At 36.2% G+C, this 26845-nt stretch overlaps 1 protein-coding gene across 9 annotated transcripts in view; it reads left to right on the top strand.

Annotated features, from left to right (window-relative positions):
• The window catches only part of Cask (calcium/calmodulin dependent serine protein kinase), a 224306-nt gene that overhangs the window by 183335 nt on the left and 14126 nt on the right, over positions 1-26845 (top strand). For 2 of the 9 annotated variants that reach the window (XM_015488113.2, XM_048796310.1), the window contains 8 exons: positions 2634-2719; positions 3764-3832; positions 6422-6490; positions 7911-7946; positions 9563-9759; positions 17814-17929; positions 26125-26205; positions 26315-26395. In XM_015488113.2, coding sequence (XP_015343599.2) covers positions 2634-2719; positions 3764-3832; positions 6422-6490; positions 7911-7946; positions 9563-9759; positions 17814-17929; positions 26125-26205; positions 26315-26395 — 735 coding nt within the window. The remainder of the gene's footprint in view (positions 1-2633; positions 2720-3763; positions 3833-6421; positions 6491-7910; positions 7947-9562; positions 9760-17813; positions 17930-26124; positions 26206-26314; positions 26396-26845) is intronic. The other 7 variants (XM_015488115.2, XM_048796313.1, XM_048796311.1 and 4 more) reach the window with 6 other exon arrangements.

The following is a 26845-nucleotide window of genomic DNA, read 5'->3' as shown; positions in this document are numbered from 1 at the left end:
AGCACTCTACCAACCGAGCTATATCCTCAGCCCTTATTGTGCATTTTTTATTTCATTTCCCCCCAGTGATAGTTTAGAATTTCAGCACCCCATTATTTTAGTGGTTATCTCAACATATTATCATGCACATTTAACTTCCCATATACTAAAGTTTAAACAACGTACCATGTAGACATTGGAACACAATTTAAGCACACTCTGTCTAATGTACTTTTTTTTTTGGGGGGGGGGTGTCCAGTGAAAGGGAAGGGGAAGGAGAAGTACTGGTATCTGAACTAAAGCATGATAAATTCCATGCTTTTATTTACTCTTCCTGCCCAGTGTTCTAGTTCAAGTTCAATCCCATTTTAAAATGTAAAAATTTGAAATTAATATTAAAATATATGGCCACTTTTTGTTTGGGTTTATATAAATGTTTATAATTTTATTTACTTGCCACTCCTTTTTGCATTTTAGACTACCCTTTGGGGAGCACTGTTTGTTATTGAGAAGTTTGACATTACTACAATTGTCTTTGCTTTATAAATGATCCATCCTGCCTTTCCATTCAAGAAAATTTGCAAACCATTATTTCTTCCAACATCACCTCTTCTCCATTCTCTTTATATTCTCTCCCTCTCCCTCTCCCTCTGTCTCTGAAATTCAGTTAGATGTATGTTAGACATTTTCCCCGTGTCTCTTAATGTCTTTTTCATATTTTCTTTATTTCTTGTTTCCTATTTTCTTTATATCTTTATTTCTCTAACCTACATTCTAGATAATTGGTTATATCTTTCAATTCCCTGAAATTCTCTTTAGCTATATCTGAACTCCTATTTAACTCATCCATTCATTAGTTTCTATGAATACTTACACTATTTTAGAAGTAATAGTCATTTGTCTATATTTTATCTTCATATCTATCTGTTCATACCTGCTCGTCTCTTATTGGGTACTTATCTTGCAATTGAATCTTTTATCATATAGCTATTTTATATTATGTATCTGATCATTGTAGCATCTGTTAGATCCTTGAGAATCTAAGTCTGTGCTATTTCTGATAGCTCTCACACATAGTAGCTTGACATACTATATTTTTGGTGATCTTTGATGTGAACTCTTTGATTGTTCTAGTCAATGGAAATCCTTTAGGCCTAAACTAAGAACTTTTCTCCTGAGAGAATTTCTTCTGTGTTCTGCCAGTTGCCATAGTGGGCCACTGATCTGAGTCATGGCTCCCTACAGAATCCTAGGTGCATCTTCTTTAACTTGCTGCTGGCCCAAGGTCCAGAATCCAGCTAGCAAGTATTGCTACTCTAGCAGGCATCCTTTCCAGTAAGCCCCTCCACCCTTAGTTCAGCACCAATCTGGATCCAGCTCACAGGATTCTTTTGTATGGAGGAAAGGACAGGGGTGAAAAATGAGAGGTGTTCTTAAAAATGTATACTCCTTTTGTGAGACCTATAACTCTTTTAAATTTTTTTTAGATGTAGATGGACACATTGTTTAATACTTTATTTTACTTATTTATTTTTATGTGGTGCTGAGGAAGAACCCAATGCCTCACATGCTAGGCAAGAGCTCTACTACTGAGCCACAGCCACAGCCCCAGAAACCTGTAACTCTTAAAGTAGGCCCCAGGCAGCATATCATTGTGAGAAAGTCTTTGAGTACCCAATCAGCCATGTTGGAATCAAAAATCCCCCAACTTTCATTTTAAATTTTATTATGACAGCATAGTACAATGAATGCCAACATATCCATGGCGGCACTACCTTCTTCTACTATTTGCCCTACTGCTTGCCCCCTAGATTATTTCAAAGCAACCTCAGGCATCTTATCATTTTATTTATATGCACCTTAGTATGTACCTCTAAAAAACACCCTAACTTTTTCATAATGAAGCCAGAGCAGTGTGTAAGTATGTGCATAATTTTTAAATAGGGAAGCCAAATTATAAATTACACTCTAAGTATTGTCTCTTTGTCACTTTTCCAGTTGAAGTATTATGGAAGGCCAAACTGCCCATCAAATTATTAAAGAAGATTAAATTATATTTAAGTTTAGTGTTATGTAGGTGTCATTATATCATAATCCTTATGAAAGTGACAACCTTTTTCTCATATTTGGTAGATAATAATTGCAGCACACATTTACAGGGCACTTTCCATATGCCAAGAACAGTTCTAAGCCTCCGTAGGTATTAAATTCATTTAGTCCTCAAAACAGTCCAATGAGGTGGGTACCATTTTTATTGCCACTTTACAAAAGTGAAAAAAAAAAAAACTAGGGCATGGAGAGTTTTAGTAACTTACCCAAGATCTTAAAGCTCATAGGTGACTAAACTGGGGTGTGAACTCAGACAGGCTAGCTCCTGAAGCCATCTTTTCAAACCACTATTCACACCACCTCTCTCAGAAAAAAAAAATAATAATCAGATTTCCATGGTCATCCATCGAAACTGTGCCTTCCACAAGTAGATTTTTGGTGAGCTGACTGCATGAGTTAAATAATTCTGCAGCAGCCAAACTTGTAACTGTTTCCAAAATATTGACCTTCAGTAGATAACTGAATTTTTTACGTTACTGTCTTTGGACTTTATCATTATAAAGTCATATATCATTTCACATTTGTAATTTTGTGGACTCTTTTAGGTACACTTCATGTTGGTGATGAAATTCGGGAAATCAATGGCATCAGTGTGGCTAACCAAACAGTGGAACAGCTGCAAAAAATGCTTGTAAGTAAATGAGTTTCCTTTTCCTAAGACTTTCAGTTCATTATCTGTTATTTAATACACAAGAAATGGGTATTGGTTCATAATCACAGTATTTCTGGGCCTGTCATTTATGTGAGCTTTTCCAACATTCATAATAAATAACAACTAGGAAAATAAATGTAATCGAATTTGGAAACATTTTGCCTGCCTTTAGCACGTGGCTATAACACTCTGCTTTTATCCTTTATACACTTCTTACAAGCAGATATTTAAAAAAAAAAAAAAAAAAAAAAACTTTCCAGTGTGTATTCATGTGAACTGGCTTCTCACTGACTTCAACTCTCCTGACATAAGCAATGTCAAAAACCTCTTTCCTGTTTAGCTGAGTCATAGCCAGCTGTAGTGGATTTCTCTGGGGCACAAAGGGGAGGAAAGTCACTGTAGACCAGGCATTTTGACTGTATTTATCCAAAATCTATGCTCAGATTAGACTTTGGAAGAAGAAGAAGCCGAATGGCTCTTGCCTAGATTCATTGTCATAATGAGCAGAAGGAGAGATTTGGGGCTTCTAGTCCCTCTTCCTACCGCAGTGTAGCAGCTCCCCGTGTCATGAGTACCTGTTAAGTATGAAATAAGCACTGCAGATTCATTACAATAAAAAAGCCAAAATTAATAAAGTCAAAGGCAAATATTCTGGAGTATTCCACCACAGATAATATACCAAGTGGATTTTTATGTCATTCTTAGTTTAGTTCAATTTTGAGTCACTTTTGAAAATTATGTCATTTAGAGTGTTTTGTATTCATGTCTATAAAAAGATGTAATCATCAGATATCTGTGAGACCAGGGCTAGATTCAGAGCAATTGGCCTTGACTTTGCAAGGCTTTTTCCAGAAACTTCTACTATAAACTCAAACAGCCCATGGTTTTATAATTAGGTTTCATTTTAGGGCTGTGTGCTGACAGGTGGCTCGTGCTAATTGCTCCCACATGTTTTGAGTGGTTTCTTCTGTGTTTTGGTGTGCAACATTTACCGGTAAGAGAACTCTCCTTTTGTCCCTCCAGAGGGAAATGCGGGGGAGTATTACCTTCAAGATCGTGCCAAGCTACCGCACTCAGTCTTCGTCCTGTGAGGTAATGACTCTGACAAACCACCCCCATCTCCTGAGTTCCTAACTAACTGTCTGCTGATGGCTGAATGTTTTTGCTTTCTGGGAAATTGTTTCTGCCTGTGCTGTTAGATCACTGCACACCAATTTTACAACAAAGATAACGGAACAAAGGAGTTCCCATCCACCTACACAGCCCTGCTTTCATGTGGATCTCCTCAGCACTTGAACTTTTTGCAGGCTGAAATCTAAGCCAAATATAGAGAAGCTGCAAAGAATGACATAAGGCCTGATAAAGAAAAAAATGGAGTCTCTGAGGAAAAAAAATAAGAAAGATCATAATTGTAGTAATATTTCCAGGAAGTACATTCACTTCCCTTGTTAAGAAATCACAGAGATAGTTCTTCTTTCCAAGAATCTGAGAAATATTATAGTTCTGTTGAGATAGAGTTGTTCAAATAGTTGTGACAGGTCTCAAGATAGATGCTGCAGTGGTAACTGACTTGGCTACAGGGATAGAGGCTCTTGCAACCTCGTGTAAAATTGTTTCTATTTGGAATGTTAAGTAATTTGTATGCAAGTAAGTTTTCTAGAGTAATACAACCCCAAAGTTTCTTCCTTAAAATAGGGTTGATCCTATAGAAATTGTAGTTCTTCCAACTATATTATTCAGGTTTATGTTGGTTATTAAGTAAGATTCCAAAATTTCTTCCTTTTCTAGTTGGAGATTTAAACTGGCATAGACAGTATCATTCTTTGGTATCATTCCACTGGGGTATTATATATTAAGCTTGCTCTTTCATGTGCATCTTCCAAGTATGTGTACATCTACATGAGGTACACATTTTCTAAAGTTAATTTTTGAAGGCTGGTGGGCAATTTCTTAGACTTGTATTTAGAAGAATTTGAGGGAGAAATTTTAATACTTCTTCCAGACTCTAGTTGATGCTATTGGTTTCACAAAAAAATTAGAGCCTTTTTTCCAAACCTTTTCAAGGCATGCATAAGAATTTGTAGTTTTGTCAAGCATATTTTTAGTGAGCCATGACAGTTGGGGTGTCCATTATGTTGGGTCTTGAGCTCCTCTTGGTGGCTTCTTAGGGAACTTCAATTAACGGTAGATTACAAAAGAAAATGCAGAACTGCTTCTACTCCAGACTTCAGAGTATTGAAATTTGTTATCTAAAGCACAAACCTTGCCCAGAAAGAGAGAATATCACATGTACATTTTATGTTAATAATTTTAATAGTCTAAAATCTCAGGGGTTCCTGACACCATTTCTCATCTGTTGAATAAATTTAGTAAATATAATTGATTTTTTAAGCTAACTAACCAGAAGATATATTATAAGTTATTAATGTAACATAAGTTTGTCTTTTTTAAGTGGTTGAACTAGTTTTGGGGATGCAACCAGTAATTATACATGAAAATTCTATGCTCTTGAGTAAGGAGAAACTCCCTCTCACCTTCTTTACCTTTGAATAATAAAGAAAATAATGATACTCCTCTCCTAGCCCCACCCCAACTTTTTTGCCCCTCCTGTGGTCATACAGCCTTCAAGCATGCAACAGGACTCTTCCCATCCAGGACAAAACTTCCTAAAGAAAGGCTTTGGGGCCACCTGCATCTCCCAGGCCTTTAGTAAAAGAAGTAGACCTGCCCCTCCCCCTGCCCCTGCTGAATTGAGTCTCTAAGGGTAGCACCTGCAGACCAGCCTACTCACTAATATTTGAGAATGTCCCTCTAAAAGATCCGATTCCCTTTAAAGCTAAAACGTTCCATAAGTTTTCTTCAAATCTTCTAGGAGAAAAACAAATGTCTTTTGAGCCAAAATACACATGTCAAAGGCTTAGAAGAACTCTACTAATCCAAAAAATTTAGAAGTACATATTTTCTTCCAATCCTTGTTCTTATGAAAGTTCATTTGGACACTAAGGGAAGGAAAGGATTTTGACTGTGTTGAATAGCAGAGAGCATGCAGGCAAGGAGTATGGAAGAGCAGCTGTGGCTTCTAGAATCTTGGCCAGAAGTAGAACATTGATATAGGCTCCAGATCATTGTTTTAATCAGTCTGCTAAAATGATACAAAGCAAAAGAGTTCTTCTTGGGTGTATATCTATCTTTTGCCCTTATCAGTAATAATTATTCTGGAAAGATACTAAGGTGATTATAACATGAGTTGTTCAGTAATTCTTGACACTGAGGTACCTACCAACTATCAGTGACCTTTCAAACCTAATCTTTAATAAAAATCAGGCAGTTGGAATCTTCAGCACAACAATTTCATAGTAATATTTGTCATCTCATGATACATGGTAGGGTTTTAACATTGCATCACTCTGCAGGGTCTCATTAAAAGAAAGCAAAGATTTTAGAATGCAGTAGACAGGAAAGAAATGATTGATTCACGTATTGTAAGTCGCCACTTACAATATGTGAATCTCCAAACTGCAAAAATTTCGTTCATACTTCTATGAAATCATGCAAGTAAGTCAGTATGACAGCTTTATAGCTCAAACCTCAAAGGAAATGGTTGTCAGACTGTGGTTGTAACTATTAATGTAAATTTCTCTGTGTTTCTGTGCTGTTAATGAACCTTGTGTCTTATTTCAGAGAGATTCCCCCTCCACTTCCAGACAGTCCCCTGCTAATGGTCATAGCAGCACTAACAATTCTGTTTCGGTAAGAACTCTAGCTCCACACAGCAAAGTGTGACAATTTTGTTGGTGCTCACCTGCCATGAGTGTTCTAGTTACATGTGTTCAGTGGAAATATTGTCTCCTGCGGATATACAAGGCTACTACAGCTACAATGCAGTTTACTCCTGGAAAATCTTTTTAAACATTTCCTTTTCCTTAAAAATCCCATGCATTCGTTACCCAAAAAAAAAAGACTGCTGTGGTCATTCTGAAATATCTCTATGCCACCCTACCAGGATGTGTGACTTTTCACAAATCTATGCAAAGGACCTAAGTGGAGATTTGTTTAAATTTCTAACATTTTTTTAATTTGAGAAAAGATAAAGAAATGTAAGGATTTTGCAGAGGAGGCATTTGGGTGTTCTTGGGCTTTGTAGTTTTCCATTCTGAGGTATATCAGCAACATGTTTAGTTTCCGCTATCTAAGTTTACGAATTGGTGTGCCCTCTGTTATTGTGGTACGTGCACATATTTTGTGAATTATAAGCCTTGCCTGAATATGAAAAGCAAAAGGAACTGGCTTCAAACTGCACTTAAGCCACGCTGTTATCACATCTTTAACACAAAGTACTTTATATTTGACTTGAACACGGAAATTTTCCATTTTTTCCAAACCATCCATTTTGGAATACAGAAAGAATTGTTCTTAATTTATTTAAATAAGCAGAAGCACTTACAGGTGCAGGTTTGCAATCTTTTGGGGTAACCAAATCTTCTCTAAGTTGCTGATGCTGCTGTCTGTCACCCAGTTGAAATTATCAAATAGTTCTGAGAATGCAGCAGTATTTTCAACTGATATTTAACTTGCCTGTAAATAATATATCAACTTTTTGTCGAGGAAAATTGTAAATAATTTCAAAATCATCTCAAATGGAATGATATTCTAAGTATGTCAATAACCGAAATTCTGGAAGAAAATTGTCCTAGACTTTATTTCCAATTTTAAAATAGGCTACCAAAGGAACTCATTTATAACACTTAATGTTGAATGCTTTTAAGATGGTGGAAATCCATATAGCCATTGAATTTTTCTAAATCTAAATGGTTGCAGTGACTAAGTTGAAAAGGGCAATAGCTCTTTTTAGTTTGGGGTGGTTTTTTAAAAATATATATATAGGCTATTTCACTTGCAGTGGCTTTTGTGTTGAAGATGCTGAGTTGGTTCTTAAGAACACATTTGCTCTCTGCTTCAACTTACCTGCTTTCTTCAGCTTGCTGCTAAATGGCCTGGGTTTGATTTTTTTGATAACTCAACATTTCTGAGAACTGAAATAATGTATATGATCTCTTTACAACTTAAATCTAGCTCATTTTTTAACCATATTGTAACAGAACACACAAATTACCTTGTGCTCTTGACAAGTAAATGAAAATTTTTCTCCTGGGTTGGCTTTATTCTACAGGACTTGCCATCAACTACCCAACCAAAAGGACGACAGGTGAATAGATATCCTCTATAGAAACTTCTCTAAACTGAGCTGCTAATAGCCAATCCTTTATTAACCCTTTCCATCCCATAATGTCTGCATTTTGGACCATAACATTTGAGCGTTGAGAGCTTGTACCATTTCATTTTAACACATTACACGTGACTAATTCTCTATAAAGATTTTCTCCTCACATCTTTGTAGCTGTGATGGTTATTGTAATTTCAACCTGATAATTTTGACTTCAGCCCTGAAGGGTCTTATGTGCTGGCTCTGGGGTGGAAAAGAATTTTAAAGGTTATAAAATCCATAAAATTCTAAAAATAACCAAAAGATACATGCTGATGAACATTTTTAAACAATTTTCTGAAGTTGAAAGCTTTTTCTTAACATTTTGTATTTGCATGTGAATTTCTAAAAACCATTTACAGTTAAAAATAAGAGAAAGAGGATAAACATCCTGGCTTTACATCCTAATATACCTGCATTCGTTTAAATATGAATAGTTAAGTGCTGTCTAACACTACCAAGTAACTTTCAGATTGCCAGCACTTTTAAAATATGGGTTTAGGTGAAATACAGAAAATCGTTAATTTTATAGGCTGGATTGCTAAAAATAAACAGAAAAAAAAATTATACAATGGTTCCAAAGCCTTCAGGTTGGTTTTACAGTGACTTAAACATTAATATTCAAATTTAATTTCAAGAGATAGACTTTTTATGAAATTATTTCTTAAAATGTGGTGTTAAAAATAATTCAAATTGAATTCAGAATTGCATAAATTAGCACTTGATAGAATTCATCCACAGTTTAGTCCTAAGACTGTGTAACATTAGTTTATAGTACCTTATTTTAAAGCATTTAGAAATCATAAAATGCTGCCATATTATAACCCTTGGATGTTTTGCTAAGTAAATTCATATCCTAAAACTCAGAGCTTTGAACTAGACATATCCTGAAGTTCTGTGCCGATTCCAAGTGTTATGTTGGCAAAACTAGGGTTCAAATTTATTTTTCATTCTCTCAGAAGAGTAAAACACAAGTATAAAGCCTAAATCCTTTTTTAACTGACTTTTTAAAAAATTGCTTGAATTACATTTAAGTTTATTAGCAGTGTACCCACTGCCAGTTGTCATGTACACCTTGATTTTCAAGTCACCAGCCCAAAGTTCTTGCTAGTTTTATATAATGTGCTGCTTTAGGGTTAAGACTTACCCTGACTGCTAGTCTTTATGGCTCAAAGGCTGCCATGTTGTCATGACAACTTATCCATGACGTCAACATAACCACTGTAGGTTTAAAAAGTGATAAGCATGCTTCTCTGTAATTACAGACCTATTCTGTTATACTAAAAGCAGAAAGAAGTATTTATTTTAATTAATGAGTATTTTAAGTGCTCCTTCCAAATAAAAACAGCAAAGTTTTGAACCCTTACACATCAAAGGCAGTACATTGTTTCTAGTGGTGTAGAAAAGTCTTTTGTGTCGTATATCCATGCATCGTTTTTGCTTTCCCCATCTTCTGTCCTATTTGTACTGTAAGTGTTGGTGTGTGGTTATTAGATTAGAGCTTATTGTTTTCCTTCACATCACTATGGCCTCCTTTCTTACAAACTCCTATTTTATAGATCTATGTAAGAGCACAATTTGAATATGATCCAGCCAAGGATGACCTCATCCCCTGCAAAGAAGCTGGCATTCGATTCAGAGTTGGTGACATCATCCAAATTATTAGTAAGGATGATCACAACTGGTGGCAGGGTAAACTGGAAAACTCCAAAAATGGAACCGCAGGCCTCATCCCTTCTCCTGAACTTCAGGAATGGTATGCTTTTGTTGTTTTATAATAAAAATGAAACCCTGCCTTTCCAGTGTTCAACTTTATGTTATTTCATATTGCAAAATCTCTTTGATACATACCTTGCTTTGCTAGCCAGACAAAATCCAAAATCAGCCATCCAAGAATTCTAAGTCCTCAGCAGACGGCAGTTTTATGTATAAGCAAAAGAAGGGCTAGAGCAGTTGAGTTACAGGCCTGGGATCACAGGATCACACCAGCAGAGCCCTCCACTCTCATAAGCTGTTGCAATTCCTTTAGAGTGGCATTTTCTTACAAATATACCTCCTCCTTGCTCCTCTCTCATGCCCACAGGGCCCCATCACCAGCAAACAACCCACACGCCCTGATTCAGTATCACCCAGGCATTTTTTTTTCACTCAGGGCATTTAAAAATAAAAATGTTTTACTGCTGGAAGAGAGGCAGCCAGAAGCTTCTTTCTTTGCCTTACCATTCTTTAAAAATGCCTTTTATGAGCTAGGGATGTGGCTGTATGGTATAGAGCACTTGCCTGGCATGCAAAAGGCCCTGGATTTCATCCCAAGCACCAAACAAAGGAAGGAAGGAGGAAGGCTCTGAAAGCAGGGTAATGTCAGACAAGGTTGTCAGACCCTGTTTTAACTGAGAAGAGACATGGATCAGTTTATATTTTAGTAAAATCTGTTTCTGCTATCATTGCTCTAGTTTGTGCAAATGATTTTTTTTAATGTTCATGGTCTTAGCTTTGTTGGTACTTGGGCAATTTCTACCAGAAATCTAGTTCAAAAGAAATAACCCAATGTCTGGGTTTTGTTTCATGTAACAAAAAATAACAACCATAAGCAGTCTGCTAAGACCCCCACAAAAAAATTTTTTTGAACTTAGTTAAAAGAAGCCAAAGTGCATAGACATATTTAATGACTTTTTCACCCATTTTTCTCAATAATTAAGAACTTTCTCAACTGTGTGCAGTGATGCCCCTCTGTATTCCCAGCTTCTTGGAAGGCTTAGCAGAAGGATTGTGAGTTCAAGGCCAGCCTCAGTAATTTAGCTGGACACTATCTCAAAATAAAAAGGACTGGGGATGTGGCTTCATGGGAGAGCACTTGCCTAGAATGTGTGAGGCCCTGGGATCAATCCCCAGTGTAGGAAAAAAAAAAAGAGAGTGCTTTCTCAGTTATCTTAGTTAATCTCTTCTACTTGTTCGCCTCTTTCAGCTATCCCATGTTTCCCAAAAATATTCTTAAATTTAGAATGCTGGAGCTGATGAGGACTTCAGATGCCATCATTTTTCACATGAGGATATGTGGGCCCAGACAAGCAGCAGCCTTACTTCCATCTGGCCTTGTCTTTCACTCTGATCTTCAAGAAACAGTTTAGCATAAACCAGAGGAAAGCGATTCTAAATCACTTTGATGATGCTTCTGTTATGCTTTTAACAGAGATTTACATTCTACAAAATGTTTTCCTGAGTGTTGCCATATATTATGAACATTTATCAAAAATAATTCTGTAGATCCCAAACCTCTTCTCCCTAATGAGATCATCTATTAAAAAAAAAAATCATGTCCCACTAATATCTAGAACTTGGAATCCTCTGAAGGAATCCTGAGAAATGTCAGTGGAAAAAGCAGATTTGCTTACTTTTTCCCATAATGGTGGACTAGGTTATTTGGATTAATCTTCCTGCTGAAAAAAAATGAAAAGTGCTGCAGAAAATATGTTTTTTAAAAAGGCCTTGAACGCACTGAATAGTTGAAAAGGTACTAGAGAACTCAGTGAACAATTTTTTCTATGAAAGCTTTTAATCAGAATGATAAGCAGAAATTTGAAATGCCCAAATTGGTGCATTTTCCCAGGAGGGGCATTTGCCCTTACTGAACACTTCTATGCCAGAGGACCAAGGTTAAGCCCTGCAGCCTAAACAGGTTGAGGAATCTGTTAAGAGACCCTCCCCATAGTATTAGGACTATAAAAGGTGATACCTCCAAGTTAAAAGTAAACAGCAGAGCCTTACTCCTCTTTAACCAGGGAACTATAGAGATGGCTGCTTTGTCACTGAGCAAAGCAAAAGGCAAAAGTAAAGAGGAAACAAACTCCACCAGTCCACCTTGAATGAATTGAGACCAAGGTGCATCTAGTCTGGGGCAGCCAGGGAAACCCAAGCCATGTATTTGGTTTGAAGTTTCCATTTTCCTTATTAATAGTCCCACATATCTGATATAAACAAAAAGAAAGTCTGTAAAAAAAGAACATTTTCATCTTAACCCCACAACCTCATCCTAACGCCCTACATTAACTTTTTTCAGGGCAGTGACCGGCAAGTCCAAGTCACCAAGCACACAAGGAAACAAGCAAGACCCAAAAGAAATGACAGTAAAGACAAACTCAAACCCACTTGGTATATTGAATTAGAAGACAAATATTTTAAAATCAGCATTACCAAGTTTTAAAATATTCAACAATGAGCTTGAAAAAATTATCTCTAGGGAACAGAAAAAATATAAATGACATGACATATTTGAAAAAGAACCAAAAGAACTTTCAAGGGGGGTGGAGTATACAGTAACAATATTAAAATCTCAGGACCACACATCTATTAAAATGACTTTAAAATGTTCCACCACGTGAATGGATTAAAAAAGTGATGACACAGTTGTACAAATGGAATGCCACCCAGTATAAAAAGGAATAAACCATTGATACAATAGTAGGGATGAAACTCAAAAGTATTCTACTGAGCAAAAGAATCCAGGCAAAAAAGAGGACATTCTATATGATTCCATTTACATAACCTTTTGGAGAATGTAAACTAATCTATAGAAATAATGGTTGCCTAGCACATAGGGATGGGGATGGAGAGAAGAAGGGATTTCAGAGGAGCCTGCCACAATTCCAGGGGTAATGAAAATGTTCATCTTGATTGCAATGATGGTTTCATGGGATCTATACATAACATCAAAAACTGATGAAATTGTCCATTTTAAATATGTTCAGTTTCGAAAAATTAATGAACTAGATTAAAGTTGTAAAATTTAATAGGAAGGAGATAGGAACTCTGACCAGGATGATGAGGAAGAAACCCACTGGATGGTATGTCCCTTAAGATCTGATTAGGACTTTAGGGGATACAGGAAGCCATTCTTGAATGGCTCAAGAGAAAAAGCAGCTTCCCTCTATTGAGAAAGGGAATTGGGCTCTAAAATGTCAGTGTGCATGAAATACTTACCAGAAAGATTTGAAACAGTATCATCAGCCAGACCTAGAAGTTTTATTCAAATGTATTGCTACCAAGTCACATTTTTCACATCTGCTAGATGAGAAATCAAAATTTTTTGACCCAAATGTCCTTCTATAGTCACATCAATGTAGGTCTTTAATATGTTTGGGTCTCTGAATCGGTCATCTCTACCCTTGCCTATGAACAAAGGTACCAATAAAATTAACAGGTGTATCACATATTTCTTTTTTTTTTTCCTGAATGGCATTCCCCTATATGAAATTTTTAAAAGTCATCCTAACAGGTGTGTGGCCACTGAGATTTTAATTCTGATAATAAAGTTGACATCAGTCACAAAGCTGTATTTGAAATTTCCCTCCATGTTGACCTTAATCCTAACACAGTTTCTATGCACTGACTGAGCTAAAGAATTGCCATTGATTTCCTGAGTGGCTGGTTAAAAAGTCACTTTCATTCCTCTATCATACCACACATGACCACACCACTGACTTTTACTGGGAACTTGTTATTGTAAAATACTATGTACTTGATGACATAGGCTTCACAAGGTCAAGGGTTGTCTTTTTTTAACTTGTCAAAAAAAATCCTTAATTCTGTTCATGTTTCCAATAATCTTGTGCCTCAGAGAAGCTATAATTAATTGAGACTATAGTATATTTTGACTTGTGCCAAAAGAATCTCCAAAGTGAAGATCTCATCAGTCTCCTCAGTATGCCACAAAGGTAATATATGGAGATTGACTGTGATGCTATCACTGATAGGTCAGTGTTTCCCAGTAAATGTCTTCTCCCCAAACAAAAATAAATAGAAACCTCAGTGAACAAGAAAGGCTAAGAGGCATGGAGAAAAATATCTTTAAGAAAATAGAGAAGAATACCTCCAACTCATTTTATGATGCCATTATTACCCCAAAACCAAAATTAAATAAAGGCAGTTCAAGAAAACTACATCCCAGCCAGGCATGGTGGCACAGATCTGTAATCCTAGCAGCTCACGAGGCTGAGGCAGGAGGATCACAAGTTCAAAACCAGCCTCAGAAACTAAACAAGTCTCTAAGCAACTTAGTGAGACCCTGTCTCAAAATAAAAAGGGCTATGGATGTTGCTCAGTGATAAAGCACCCCTGGGTTCAATCCCCAGTACAGAAAGAAAGAAAACTACATACCAGTATTCAACATGAACACACATACAGTTCTCAACAAAATTATTAGCAAGTTGAGTCCAGCAATATATAAAAAGGACAAAGCATCATGACCCAGTGGAATTTATACTGGGAGTAAATGGCTGTTTTGACATATGAAAACCAATCAGCCTGATCCGCCTATTAACAGACTAAAGAAATGATATGTGGTCATATCAATAGATAGAGAAAAAAATTCTGATAAAATTCAACACCCAATCCTAATTAAAACTCCCACAAACCATGAATTGAAGGGGACCTCCTTAACCTGATATAGGACATCTACAGGAAACCTACAATAAACATTATTGGAAAAGGAAAAATTTTTCAGATGTTGTGATTCATAGAAATTCAAAGGAATCTATAGATAAACAATTAGAATTAATATGACAGTTCAGCAAGTTTGCTGATATAAAAATCAATATTTTAAAAATTGATTCTAGGAAGAAACTGAAATAAAACTGACCAAATTATGTCATGTACATATATGAATATATCACAGTAAGTTTCACTTTAATGTATAACTATAATGTACTAACTTTAAAATAAATAAATAAATAGAAGTCCAGTAGAGTAGTTTAAAGGGGGGATCATGGGGAGGGAGGCTGGGAGGCAAAGAGTAAGTACTAAGGATTAAAATGGAGCAAATTATGTTGTATGCATCTATGAATATGTCAAAATAAACCCCATTGTTGTATATAATTAACTAATAAAAACACTTAAAAATATAAAAATCAATTCCACTTCTATTTACCAGACACAAACAGAAAGTAAAACTTTTAAACGATGCCATACATAATACCACCTGCTACACCATGAGGCTCTAAAAAAAATTGACCCTGAATCTTATTAGGTCTCTAGATTAATTACCCATATTCAAGAAATGAAAATGGTAAAGGAACATAAGATATCACAGAGATACAATTTAAAAAATCAAATAAGTTATGAGTAATAATTGTTGAAGTTGTGCTGTATGTATCTGAGGTTCATTTCATTATATTCTCATATGTGTTTGAAATTTTCATCATTACAAAGTGGTTTTTAAATACCATTTACAAAGGCTTGTTTGTTTGTTTAAATCAGTAAACCTGGAAACAAATCTGACAAAGGTATTTGAGAAATTTATAGAAAAAAATTATAAAATGTATTGAAACATTAAGGAAAACAGAAAGACATATTGTGTTCATGAACTGAAAGATTTAATATTGTAGAAAATCTTTTCCTCCCATATTGATTTTATGGATTCAGTGCAACCTCAGCCAAAATCCCAACAGTTTTGAAATTGACAATCTAACTTTAAAGTTTACATGGAAATACATTTGTTAAGGAGTAACCAAGATGTTCTTGAAGAATGAGTAAGGATGTCTTGCTCCATTAGATTCTAAGACTACTTATAAAGCTTTAGTAGTTAAGATAATCAGGTATTGTGGGGCATGATGGTGCATGCCTGTAATCTTAGCAGCTCAGGAGGCTGAGGCAGAAGGATCCCAAGTTCAAAGCCAGCTTCAGCGACTTAGCAAGGCCCTAAGCAACTTAGTGAGACTCTGTCTCAAAATAAAAATAAAAAGGGCCAAGGATATGGCTCAGTGTTTAAGCACCCTTGGGTTTAATCCCTGGTACAAAAAAAAAATTAAAGATAATCCAGTGTAAATTTAAGGATGCTCCAATAGACCAGATGAAAAGAATAGAGAACCCCCAAACACTCCCATACACAAATGGGCACTTGATATATGACAGAAATAGCATTGCAAAGCAGTCTGAAATGGACGGACTTTTCAGTAAGTTGTGCTGGGATAATTGGGTATCTGTTAGGGAGAAAAAGAAGAAAGAAGCTAGACCCCTGCTTCACACAAACAGCAAAACTCAGTTCCTTTACATTAAAAACCAAATCATGAAAAATAAAACTATAAACTTTGAGAGGGTAATATTGGAAAATATCTTCAAAGACTAGGAAGGATTTCTTAAAATATCAAAAATACTTCTCATTAAAGGAAAGATTGATAAATTTAACTAAATTAAAGCTAATAATATGTGTTCATTAGAAGATACCATAAAAAAATAAAGAAGCAATCCATAGAGTAGGAGAAGGTATCTGCAATGCGTAGAACTAACAAAGGTATAATATCCAAATCAGGAAAATAATCAAGACATTTAAGCAGACACTTTACAAAAGAAGAAATCCAGGGGTGCTCAGTCTCATTACTAATCAGTTAAATGTAAACTAAAACACAGTGGTATTATGTTGCTTATCCATCATGATGATAGAATTAAAGACTAATAATACCAAATGTTTCCAAGGAAGTAGAACAGTAGGAACTCTCATACACTGCTGGTGGGAGTGTACATCATCAGTACAACCCCACTGGAAAATAACTTCACATTTACAATAGTACCATATGGCATTCTGATAGTGATTTTGGATTTTCCTTCTATATAACTCATTCAGGGACTCCTGATTGATCCATAAGTAAAATCATTAAGAGTAAAATCTATGGCAACATCCTAAAAAAAAAAAAAAAAAAAAAAAAGGCAAGTATCTGCATAGACTAAACCTAAGAGAGCAATTTTTTAACATCTCTGCCTATGTTACCAATGCTGCATACTATAATCAAGTAGACCAAAATTATAATTTTCTGCTTATAATAATTTAATTATAACACTTTTTTTTTTCTATCTTGGACTAAGCCTGGTTGTGCAGGCTGGGCTCAATTATGCATACCTGTAATCCTAGGGACTTCACTTGGGAGGCTGAGGCAGGAGGATCACAAGTTTAAAAGCCAGCATCAGCAACTTAGCAAGGCCCTAAGCATCTTAGCCAGACCCTATCTTAAAATAAAAAATAAAAGGGGCTGGGGATGTGGATCAGTGGTACAGCACTCCTAGGTTCAGTCCCCGGTACTGCAAAAAGAAAAAGAAAAAAAGAATTGTCATGCAGTAGTAATACCATTTACTAAATAAACATCTACTGTGTGCCTGGCACTGAGGTAGGGACATTTACCTTTTGTCTTCTAATTCTTTATAACAGCCTCTGAGAAACTCCAAGAGATTAAAGACCTTACTGATAGAATGTTCTGGCTGAGGTCATGGGCTTGGGTGCCAGACTCTCCCTACTTTGACAGGATGTAAAGTAAAGTTACAATCTAGCTGTGTAATTTCAGGCAAATTGCTTAGCCTCTCAATCCTTCAATATCTCTTCATCTGTAGAATGGTGACACAATTCTGTTTGTCATTAGAAAGATTGAGTTAATATATGTAAAATTCCTAGAAAAGTGCCTAACACTAAGTACTCAATACCAGCTAATGAGTGGCAAAGCCAGGGTTCAAAAGAGGCCTGTCTCTACTCAAAATCCCATGATCATTCTCATAGCCACAAGTTTAAGTTCCTGATCTGTGTTATCAGTGATGTATGTTCAAGAAATGCAATGCCATTTTAACATAAGCCTATGCTGTTTAAACATTTCTAAGGAATCATCATGCAAACCAAAAAGCAGTCTTTTGTGAGTGATTTGAAAGACTGCAATGAGTGTGTTCATGCTTTTTCATGTAAACTCTTCAAATGAATCATCTTTCTCTTTTATACATTAATATATATTAATGTATACATTAATTTTGGTGGGTTTTTCCCCCTCCTTTGTGTACTAGGCGAGTAGCTTGCATTGCAATGGAGAAGACCAAACAGGAGCAGCAGGCCAGCTGTACTTGGTTTGGCAAGAAAAAGAAGCAGTACAAAGATAAATATTTGGCAAAGCACAATGCAGGTAGGGAAAAGTACATCGGTTCCTGAGGCTGGGTTAAACATCTCCAAGACCAATGTAGATGTAACATTTCCATTTGGTCTTCAGAGTTTATCCAAAACATTCCACCCTGTGAGACTGTCACCAACTTGCAAAACCATGAAGAAAACTCTGCCTCCGATTAATATGTTGGTGATTAACAATATATTTTACAAAGTTGAACTTTATTGGATAGAAATGCTATTGGGAAATACTGTATTCGGGGATGTCAACAAGTTAAGTCCTCCCCTGAGAAATGGGAGCTTGAGAGTTTGCCAAGACCCCAGGATTCTTACCTCCCTTGGCCTTGATCAGATAACCCTCCCTCCTGGCTTCCTCCCTGGTGCTTGGACATGGCCCCATGACAGATATCTAAGGGCAAAGGTGCACGCACAAGCTGTGCTGCAAAAGGTTCAGTGCTTGGTTTGAAAGGGCGCAGATGACATAGGTACTAACTTGATTTAGTCCGTTTCTGTGAGTAGTCTTCTCCTTCATGGCATTTCCAAGCTCCCAAAAAATCAAAGACATTATCTTGGCCTTCCCTTCATAGTTTGTTTGTCTATATGGAAGCTTGTGTGCAACGTAAGTCAAAATGTTCACTTGTTTTGTTAAAAACTGAAATGAATACCAAGAAAGCATGATCTGTTATTGCAAGAGAATTCCCAGAAGACTCGCAGGATGTAGCTTAAGCGAAAAGAAAATACATAATGATACAGTTATTTTCAATGATTCCTTAAAATGACTCCTTTTGTAAGGAACTTTTTCTGAGGAATTAAGAGCCCTGACACTGGCATTAGATGGGTTCCCAAGGTTTCAGAAAGAACTCCAAAAATCAAATGTGACCCAAAAAAATCAAGCAAATCCAAACACACATACTCAATCCAACAACATAATATAATTAATTGGACAAATATGAAAAGCTTCTTTCTCTGTAGAATGTTCTAACATTCACTAGGAAAAAATATTTAAGAATTCTCAATTTTCATTTCTGAATCAGAAATTAAAATAAACATTTTGAAATGCTGTATGGTACAAGATGAATGTGAATGGCCACATAGTTTTAAGTTCAAATGGTAGTGTTAAATGGGAAGTCCTTCTTTCCGGATTAATTACATTGTACCACATTTTTATTTCTGATAAAATGTATCTTTTATTTCTGATTATGTACTACTACAGAGCACTCCTCTCATAATGACTTTTTGTTTTGTTTTATAAAGAGAAGAAATACTTAAAGCAGACTAGTTAAATGCAGTCTAGCCACTATTAATTGGAAATTCTCAAGTAGTATGCTTTGAAAAAATGCAATGCAGAGTGTTGCTCAACCTAAGATGTCAGCAGTTTTTTGCCAAGTGTCCTTAGTTGTTTTTATTTCTGCCAGCACAATCTAACAGGCTCACAAGAAAACATACTGACATTATCTAAATACTCAAAAAAATTATCTTAATTTGAAAAATTTACAATATTAAATGACACATAGACATAGATGGTATTGAAATCAATTTAAACCTAGAAAACAACAAAGAAATGGCTGGTTAAAGGCTGTCAGTGCATCATTAGTTTTATACTGTACTAATGGAGGGCCCATAGACATGAGTGTTCAATTTGCCAATATTCTTGAATTCAGCTATGAGGAAAAATAAGCAAATCCATTGAAAAACTAGGTCTTTCTAAATGATGATAAAGAATTAACCCAATCAATCATGCATTAAAGAATTTTGCCAGAGAATCAGCATCCAGTCTGGCAGCCAGTATTTTCTGTGGTTCACTTTTTCTGTTCTTTGAGCACCGGGACATCACTAGTCTCTTCTGTTGTCTTAATTCTCTGATTCCTAACGGATGGAGCACACTGGTCCTGCAAATACATCTGTAAGCTTAATAGGCAGCCTGAGATAGGACCAGAAATCAGCACACCTGAGTAACCATGGGACTCGGGCAAATCACTTATGCTTATAATCCCAGCAGCTCGGGAGGCTGAGGCAGGAGGATCAGGAGTTTAAGGCCAGCCTCGGCAATTCAGTGAGACCCTGTCTCTAGATAAGATATTTTTTTTTAAAAAAATGGCTGGGGGGGCTAGGGTTGTGTCTCAGCAATAGAGCACTAGCCTGGCACATGCAAGGCTCTGGGTTCAATCCTCAGCACCACATAAAAAAATTAAATAATTTTTTTTAAAAAAGCATTGTGTCCAACTACAAAAAAAAATGACTGGGGATGTGGCTCAGTGGTTGAACGCCCCCCCAGGTTCATTCCCCAGTACCAAAAAACAAACAAGGGAATTCAGCTAATCAATCAAGACAATCTTTTTCTAATTCTCAAATTCAGTGTTCTTTCACCACGTGGCCTGCCACATGGGTATCATTTAAGGAAGCTTAGTACTCTATCCCACAGCAGGCTTTGGCTCTTTGGTAGATCATTGCCTGTCAAGGTTAAAAGATTTCACCCTTGATACAGAAGGCAGGAGCCTAATGGGTAGAACAGAAGTGGTTTTTCCTCTGTCTTTACATCTGTCCCAAACCATTGACCTATCTAAGTTCTTGGAAACTCAAAATGAAGATAAAGCGAGGGCAAGTGGGGATGGGGACCTACTTCAACCACTTATTTGTTATCTTCAGTGTTTTCCTAACTAAGGATCTCTTCTGAGCATCAGAGCCGAATCAATCCCTTGCTTAAGTGAGTGTTCTGCCTGTCAGTACTTTTCTCTGCATGTGAACCCTCTTGGGAAATGAAGTCTGAGCTCCTTAGAAGGTTCTTGCAGAGCTCCTTAAACAATGCTTTTCTCTAATGGCATAGAAATCAGCGCGGGAAGGGGGATTATTTTTTGCCTTCTGAACCATTTAGAGCATTTGTTCTTATATTGTGATCCGCTGTCCTCTAGCAGCCTGAGAAATCTCTCTGAGTGTCACAGAAGCTAGACCTGTGTAAGCTTTTTGCTAAACTATGACATATTACTGCTTTCACCTCTAATATGAAATGATAATTGACCTTTAAGTACCAATAAAATGTAGACCAAGGGGGAAAAAAAGTTTCTTTTTGTTTAGGTTTATCTGTGATTCTCTAGTCAGAATATCATTGTTAGGGTTCTCTCACCTGCAAAATAATCTGTCAAGCTCTCCTTTCAGTTTCTCTGGTCAGGAGAAATGGTCAGCTATTTTCTTGCACTTTCTGGATTATTCTGCCTGACAAAGCCTAGCGTTTCTTTCTGTTACCATTTCTTTAGATTTCTTCTGCTTCACCAACCAACTCTTCCATTTCCTGAGGGATTGCTATTACTCTACAAGACATCAGATTGTCAGGAAGGGAATTTGGGCATCTTATCAGCTCTTTTGCTTTTAGCCATAATGAAATTTCATCCTAACATACAGAATTGCCCTAAAAGAGTGAGAAGCAAATACTATTGACCTCCATTAGTAAGGCAGATACATAGAAACATCAAAAAATTGGAAATATAATCTTTCATACTGAAAACGAGCCAGATGAGCTCATGGGCACACATCAAACTATATTTGCAGAGGATTTTTCTGGCTTTTTCAGAAATTGAATGAAACACAATATGCCCTTTGTTCTTCCTGTAGTACTTAGCAAATAAGAGTAGTATGTTTTGTTTCATAATCCGAATGTTTGAGAATTGATCATATATCGACAGCAAGAGCCAAGCCTTATCATCAAATTTTGAAATTGTTTATATTTGTGGTAAAAATAAAGGATTCAGACTGTCAGTAGATAAAACTTATGGAAACAATAATACCAGAATTATTTCCATTTCTGTCACTAGGAAATGCTATTATTTAGTTAAAACCAAATTCTGCTCATCTGTGTGGCCTACATCTCACATCATAAAGTGGCAGCCTATTTGTTAGTCAATTTGAACCCATAAATAAGTTTTGTCTCTCACACACAGTGTTTAAAACAATTTTATAAGTTATCACATTTGAAAGTCAGATTATTCAATATAAAACTCTGGATTTAGACTTCCCTTGGAATGCAGAACAGTGAGCTACTTCCTTTCTTAAGGACTCTGGGCCGTCAATGGCCCTTTTGGATGGACACTTACTCTCCAGCGCCCACCAACCCCACAATCCCCTGTTTTTGTGTCTGGCCCACTTCATTTAACCACATTAGTTTCCTGGCCACTGCAGGCATTCGAGTGTACACTCCATGGCCTGATGCGACCAGTATGCAATGCCCTTTTTTAACTGGAGATTTGTATAGTCTTTGAAGATATCTGCAGCTTTTCAAACTGAGACAAGGATTCAATGCTAACAGCTTTTTTTTAATGGAAAAGATTCAACTGGAAAGTAATTACCAGAAACTTAAAAGAAGTGTCTGGAATGTTGAGTAACCTACCAGGAAATCAGAGAAATATAAGTAAACTATGCCAGAAAGTATTTCTGAATCCTTGGGAAAAAAATTTGATTATGGTATGTGTAGTGTTTACAGCAAATACATTTTCTGCAACACGTAAAGATTTTTAGCCACATTCATTCGGTGCAAAAAGCATTGTCGTGCTGCTAGAATTGCACCCCTAAAACTTCCAAAAGTAAATTTTAGATCAAGTTACTAATGTGAACTTTTTTTAAAATTACAAAGTCTTCACGTCAAGTACAGTAGCTTGCACCTGTAATCCCAGCAACTCTGGAGGCTAAGGCAAAAGGATCACAAGTTCAAGGCCAGCCTCAACAAATTAGGGAGACCCTGTTGCAAAATAAGCACTAAAAAGGGCCGAGGATATAGCTTAGTGGTAGAGTGTCCCTGGGTTCAATCACCAGTACAAAGGAAGGAAGAAAGAAAGCCCTCATTCATTCATTTTTAAGTGACAGATCCGTGAGCCAGTGATATTTGAATATCCTAAAATATGCTATTATATACATACATATGAACTGAGAGCATCTCTACAATACCATTCATAAGTATGTTTAAATTATGCTTAGTGCTACAAATTACTGCTGTTTACTTTTAAAAGTAAAAGTACTTTACTTTTATGCTTTTTGTTTTCTTGAGTACATAGAACTCTAAAGACAAAATAGTGGCCTCTGGCCTTGCCACCCTAGGGCATTATTTTTAATACTGAAAGTATTAAAAATAATAATAATGATGATGATGGAAATATTACTCAGCAGACAATAGGTATAAAAAATGATGCCATAAGCACTCCTGCTTTCATTTTGCAGCTCTCATGACTCCATTACCACTGCAGCTCAGTGGTAGAGCACTTTCCTAGCATGTGCTAGGGTTCCATCCCCAGAGCTGGCAAAAATTAATAATAATAGTAATAGGCATGCACAATTAGAAATTGCAAACAGTACAGGAAGGTGCAAAACAAAAAACAAAAGACTTCCACACCTACGCGCTCTAAAAAGAGTGTCTTGTAAATTCCCATGTAAAATTTCAACCCCAGATGCTAGTATATGAAATCCATTGGCTTTTATATAAGGATATGATTAAATTTTTATTAAAATGAGTTTGTTTCTTAATGTGATTGATTTGCCTTGTGTTTAGAATATTGCATGATAAAGTTTATTTTGTGCATATTATACTTTTATTTTACTAATATATGAAAAGCCATATTTCAATGACCCCTGTACATTTTTCATGCTGTCTCACTCCCAATGGCCTCTGTGCATGTAAGTAACCTGTTGAATGACTATGCCTCTGTGTTTTTGGTGGTTTCATTTTTTTTTCAATCAACAAGCAACTTAAAACCTTTAAAAGTTCAATCTTTAAGTACGCTCCTAATATTCCTTGTATCTCTTATGTTTCAATATCCTTTCTTATTGCTTTGCAACCCTATGACCACGTGATGATTTCATTTAGAGCAAAGTAACCCCTTCATGTTACTCGTTCATGGTTAAGATGCTGATGTTTAACCTATCTGTTCATTTCGTGGTGTTGATTGTTGATATCTAACACATTCTTGGTGTTTTTAAAAACTGACATCTTAATCCAGTAGGACCAGAGTCAGGGCTCTGTAGAGGGAGGGGATGTGTTTACCATTCAGAATGCTTGTGTCATCATCATCTTGATCTTTCATGAGAGACTTGATTCTTTTTACACACTAAAACATATCAGCTGGGCATGGTGGCGCATGCCTGTCGTCCCAGCAGCTTGGGAGGCTGAGGCAGGAGGATTGCAAGTTCAAGGCCAGCCTCAGCAACTTAGCGAGTCCCTAAACAACTTAGGTGAGACCCTGTCTCGAAATAAAAAATAAAAAGGGCTGGGGATATAGCTCAGTGGTTAAGTGTCCCTGGGCTCAATCCACAGTACCTAAATAAATAAATAAATCAGCCAATTGATGTACTTGTTCCACAAGCATGCTTTTTCTTGATGGAAATATTACTCAGCAGACAATAGGTACAAAAAAATGATGCCATAAGCACTCCTGCTTTCATTTTGCAGCTCTCATCACTCCATTACCACTGCAGCATTACTAGCTAGCTCTGCCACAGAGAGCCTCATGTTCATTTTAATTTTGGGAGTGTGCCATTTCAAACACAGAAAACATGTCGTCGTTTTTAGCTGCTGCTAGGGAATATGCTCTAAAGATTTGCAGTCAACCTTTATGAAATCCAGTTATGGAACAAAAACAAATGCACAAGTACCCATTAATATGCACTAATGCTTTATTAACGTATTTCTTTTTATATATATTTTGAGAATCATGCTTTATGTTCATTTGTTTGTTTCTGATCTATTGCATTCCAGGGTATCTTATTTTGCATTGTTAGGTACTTTGCTACTAAGCTGATACAATCATTTAGCCACATTGTTTCAGGGAGCAGATGCCTTCTTAATGATGAACCTAAGCATCCCAGATTCCTTTATGGCAATGTGAAATCGATTTTATTAAATTTACTTCAACCCCTCTAAAATCCAGGGCTAGAAACTGGGCATGGTGGCACATGCCTGTAACCCCAGTGGCTCAGGAGGCTGAGGCAGGAGGATCATAAGTTCAAAGCCAGCCTTGGCAACTTACAGAGGCCCTAAGCAACTTAACAAGACCCTGTTTCAAAATTAAAAGGGCTGGGGATGTGGCTCAGTGATAAAGCGCCCCTGGGTTCAATCAATACTAATAATAATAATAATAATAATAATAATAATAATAATAAATAAATAAATTCCAGGGCTAATTCATTATTCTTTTAAGAGGAAGATTTAGTGTGTACCTGACAATATTTGGGTATGACCATGTTAAAAAAAAAAACTGCAGGAAACAGACAGATGATTTTAGCCTTCTTGTGAGAATTTTCAAATTTGTGTGAGAAACTGACCATGTTGAACTTCAACAGGAATGGTCATTTGCTCAGAACACTTTCACATGTTGCTTAAAATCCTTCTTGTGTTGTTAACAGGCAGGTGTCAGAGAAGTATTTTTAAACTATTTCTTCTTGGTCTGTAATAATCAGAGAACTCTCCTTTTGCAAAAGTTTCTGAGTTCAGATTCTCCTTTACTATTCTTGCCATCCTGTTCATCCTGATTATCACACACAACTGCCCATGGTGATGAGTGACATGGTTTCAGGGCCAGGAAAGCATGTTCTCCTACTTACGTACCTGAGATTTTCCATCGAATGGATATCTGTTACAATAGAACTTGCAAGATGCTCATTTAAAAGCTTGTGACAATAGTTACAGAACTTGACTTTGAAAGAATCTAGCATGCCACCTTAATCAATTTGAAAGAAAGAACCATGAAGTTCAAGACCAATGGCCGTGCATTTCTCATCCATTTCTCTCTAGAAACAATCTAGCTGGCCCCTCTCTTGGTTGACTTTAGCTGCATTCATGCTCTGTTCATGTTGGTCACTGTCCATAGACTTTTTCTTTTTAGTATTGCTGATTTCTTAAATTGTAAAAATATGAACAGCATGTGATTTTGAATGAATTCATATGATTTGCTAGATACTGCATGGGAAAAAATATGCAGTATCCTTTCAAATTGGACTTTTATGCATGTACTCAACATATCTTTGCCCCTGTTTCTAAAGTGCATTTTCATGGGCTTAAAATGAAAATTTCTCTCCTAAATGCTATACGACTTCAATCACATGTAAAGCATATACCATAAATTGAATTCATATTTTAAGATACTTTTAATGTAACTTGGTTTTTGCCAGTAAAATTACAATTTACGTACTTGAAATATTCATTCCATAAATTGACCTTTCTTCTGAATCTTTGCATTTTAGTGTTTGATCAATTAGATCTTGTCACATATGAAGAAGTAGTAAAACTGCCAGCATTCAAAAGGAAAACACTAGTCTTATTAGGTAAGTTTGGCTATAAAAGTGTCTTACTTATTCTCACCTTAAAAACATTTTGTAAATATTATTAACAGTTGTCAATTTTAACTTTTTTTTTTTCCAAAAAATGCCATAGGTGCACATGGTGTTGGGAGAAGACACATAAAAAACACCCTCATCACAAAGCACCCGGACCGGTTTGCATACCCTATTCCACGTAAGCAACGTCTCAATATCTTTTAATTATGTTTTTCTTATTCATTTTCAACATGGTAATTTACATATTTTTTCTGATTATATAAGTAATAGCTGTTCGTTGTAGGAAATTTGTAAAAACCCAAAAGAGGACAATGAAGAAAATGGGTTAATAATCCCAACTTCACTCTCCCAATAATAAGTTCTATAAATATTTTGTTGTATACCCTCCTAGGCTTCTTTTAGTATGAATATATGTATTGTGTGTGTTATGTTTGTGGGATTTTAAATAACATTAAGTTCATTCATTCTGTTTATAATTTAATTTTTCCAACAGTATGCCTGAAACATTGCCTAGATTAGTTATTCTTCAGAAAAATAAGTTTTAATAGTTATATATTTTTCTGTAATGCAGCAGTCTCTCTCTCTCTCTCTCTCTCTCTCTCTCTCTCTCTCTCTCTCTCTCTGGCTC

The sequence above is a fragment of the Marmota marmota genome, unplaced genomic scaffold (assembly GCF_001458135.2).
Source record: "Marmota marmota marmota unplaced genomic scaffold, marMar, whole genome shotgun sequence".
Taxonomy (NCBI): Eukaryota; Metazoa; Chordata; class Mammalia; order Rodentia; family Sciuridae; genus Marmota; species Marmota marmota.
This window is presented reverse-complemented; position numbering and strand designations above follow the sequence as displayed.